Below are 1,677 nucleotides of genomic sequence, written 5' to 3'. Positions count from 1 at the left end.
GCCCGCGCTCGGGGCAGGGCCGGGCTGCTCAGGGGCCGCACAGGGGCCTCCCGAAGCAGCCCCAGGCGGAGGACGGCTGCTCTAACACACCCAGTGGATCGCACACACTGATTTTCTTTTTCTTTCTTTTCTTTTTTTACAGGGAAACACTAGAAAACTAGTTTCTTCTAACTATGGTCATTAGTTAGTCATTACTTTGAATGGTATTTCTTAAACCTGGATTCAGAGAATTTCAAAGTAAGAAGAATTTTTTTGTATCACTAGGGCAAAAATTCCCTTTCTAGAATGGATCAAATACTTGGATTTGGCCATTATGTTTGAGCTCCTATCGATCCACAGCCTTGCGCTGCCGCCCCAGCTCAGGCACAGGCCCTGGAGCCTCACGGGGCCCGGAGGTGGGGCAGGAGACGGGAGCATGGACGGGTCAGGCACCCACCTCGACTTCGCCTGTGGTGCTGTCAGGGGGCCCTGAGCACTGACCGCACAGGGGCCAGGGGCCAGCCCAGGTCCTGGGCCCTCCTTCAGCTGTGAGTGTGAGCCCCACAGGACCTACCCTGGCAGGTGGGCCAAGCAGAGGGACGGGATCCTGCCCACGGGCCCAGGACGCCAGGCCCGGGCAGCTCGGCGGCAGCCCTGCTGTGCCTGGGTCACGGACAGAGCAGAGGCTGCAGAAGTGGGCCAGTGCTGGCTGCACAGCGGGAACCAGAGCCGTGTCCCCAAGCCTGCTCTGTGCCTCCCAGGGAGGGGGAGGCAGGGGCTCACCCACCTGGAGGTCGGAAATGTCCATCTTTTCCCGGACACTGAACTTCTGGCCCAGGAGCCGCGGTTTGGGCACGCAGTAGAGGACCATGCTGTTGAACTTCCACAGGGACAGCAGGGTGAGGGGCAGGCTGCTGCCAGGGGCCCTCAGAGAAGGCTGGGCAGGGGCAGGGTTGGGGAGCGGGGGGGGGGGGCGGGACGGGGAGGGGGGCAGGGCTCACCAGGAAGAGGTGGCGGTCCTGGGCGGCGCCCGTCTTGGCCGACAGCTTCTGGATGTGGCCCTCCTTGATCAGCTCGTTGGCCGGATTGACCACAGCCTCCTCCCCGCCCAGCTGCTCGTACACTTCCAGGAGCTTGTGCATTTTCTCCTGCAGGACACAGGCCAGGCGGCTGTGCGGCCCGTGGCGAGGCTGCGGGGCCTCTCAGGCCTTGCTTCCCACTCCACGAGCCCGAGAGCCCAGACCGCCATCCGTCTGCCGCTCCTCTCCCTCTGGCCCATGACTGGCTGGTGGCAACATGACCAACCAGTGCCCAGGGGTGCGATGGGAGAGTCGGCGACTGTGGCCCCAGCTCTGAGCCAAGAGGCCCTGGGCCTGACCTGTCACTCCCACGGGGCCTGAGCCAGGAGTGAGGGGAAGTGCAGTAGAGGCAGCAGCACCCGAGGGACCCCGGCCCACACACTGCAGCAGCCTCTGCCCTCGAGCCTGAGTCATCTCAGCCTGCAAACTTCAGGAGCAGACTGGTTGGCCAGCCCTTGTGCTTTTGGTACAGAAACAGATGGTACATGTGGGTGCGGGGACAAGAAGGGAACTGGCATTGAGAGTGAGGAGGACCAGGAGGGTAGGGCTGAAGGGCTTTGTATGGACCGGGGGCTGGGTGTGCACCTGGGGGTACTGGGGGCTGGGTGCACCTGGGGGT

At 63.0% G+C, this 1,677-nt stretch overlaps 1 protein-coding gene across 1 annotated transcript in view; it reads right to left on the bottom strand.

Moving 5' to 3' along the window:
- FGD3 (FYVE, RhoGEF and PH domain containing 3) overlaps positions 1-1,677 on the bottom strand; it is a 55,529-nt gene that overhangs the window by 29,232 nt on the left and 24,620 nt on the right. Inside the window, exons 7-8 of the mRNA XM_014529504.1 lie at positions 981-1,127; positions 767-859 (exon numbers count right to left, since the gene is read on the bottom strand). Of these exons, the coding sequence (XP_014384990.1) occupies positions 767-859; positions 981-1,127 (240 nt within the window). The remainder of the gene's footprint in view (positions 1-766; positions 860-980; positions 1,128-1,677) is intronic.

Source organism: Myotis brandtii, unplaced genomic scaffold (genome assembly GCF_000412655.1).
Source record: "Myotis brandtii unplaced genomic scaffold, ASM41265v1 scaffold684, whole genome shotgun sequence".
Lineage (NCBI taxonomy): Eukaryota > Metazoa > Chordata > Mammalia > Chiroptera > Vespertilionidae > Myotis > Myotis brandtii.
Note: the sequence above shows the minus strand (reverse complement) of the source record. Positions and strands in the feature narration are given on the sequence as shown.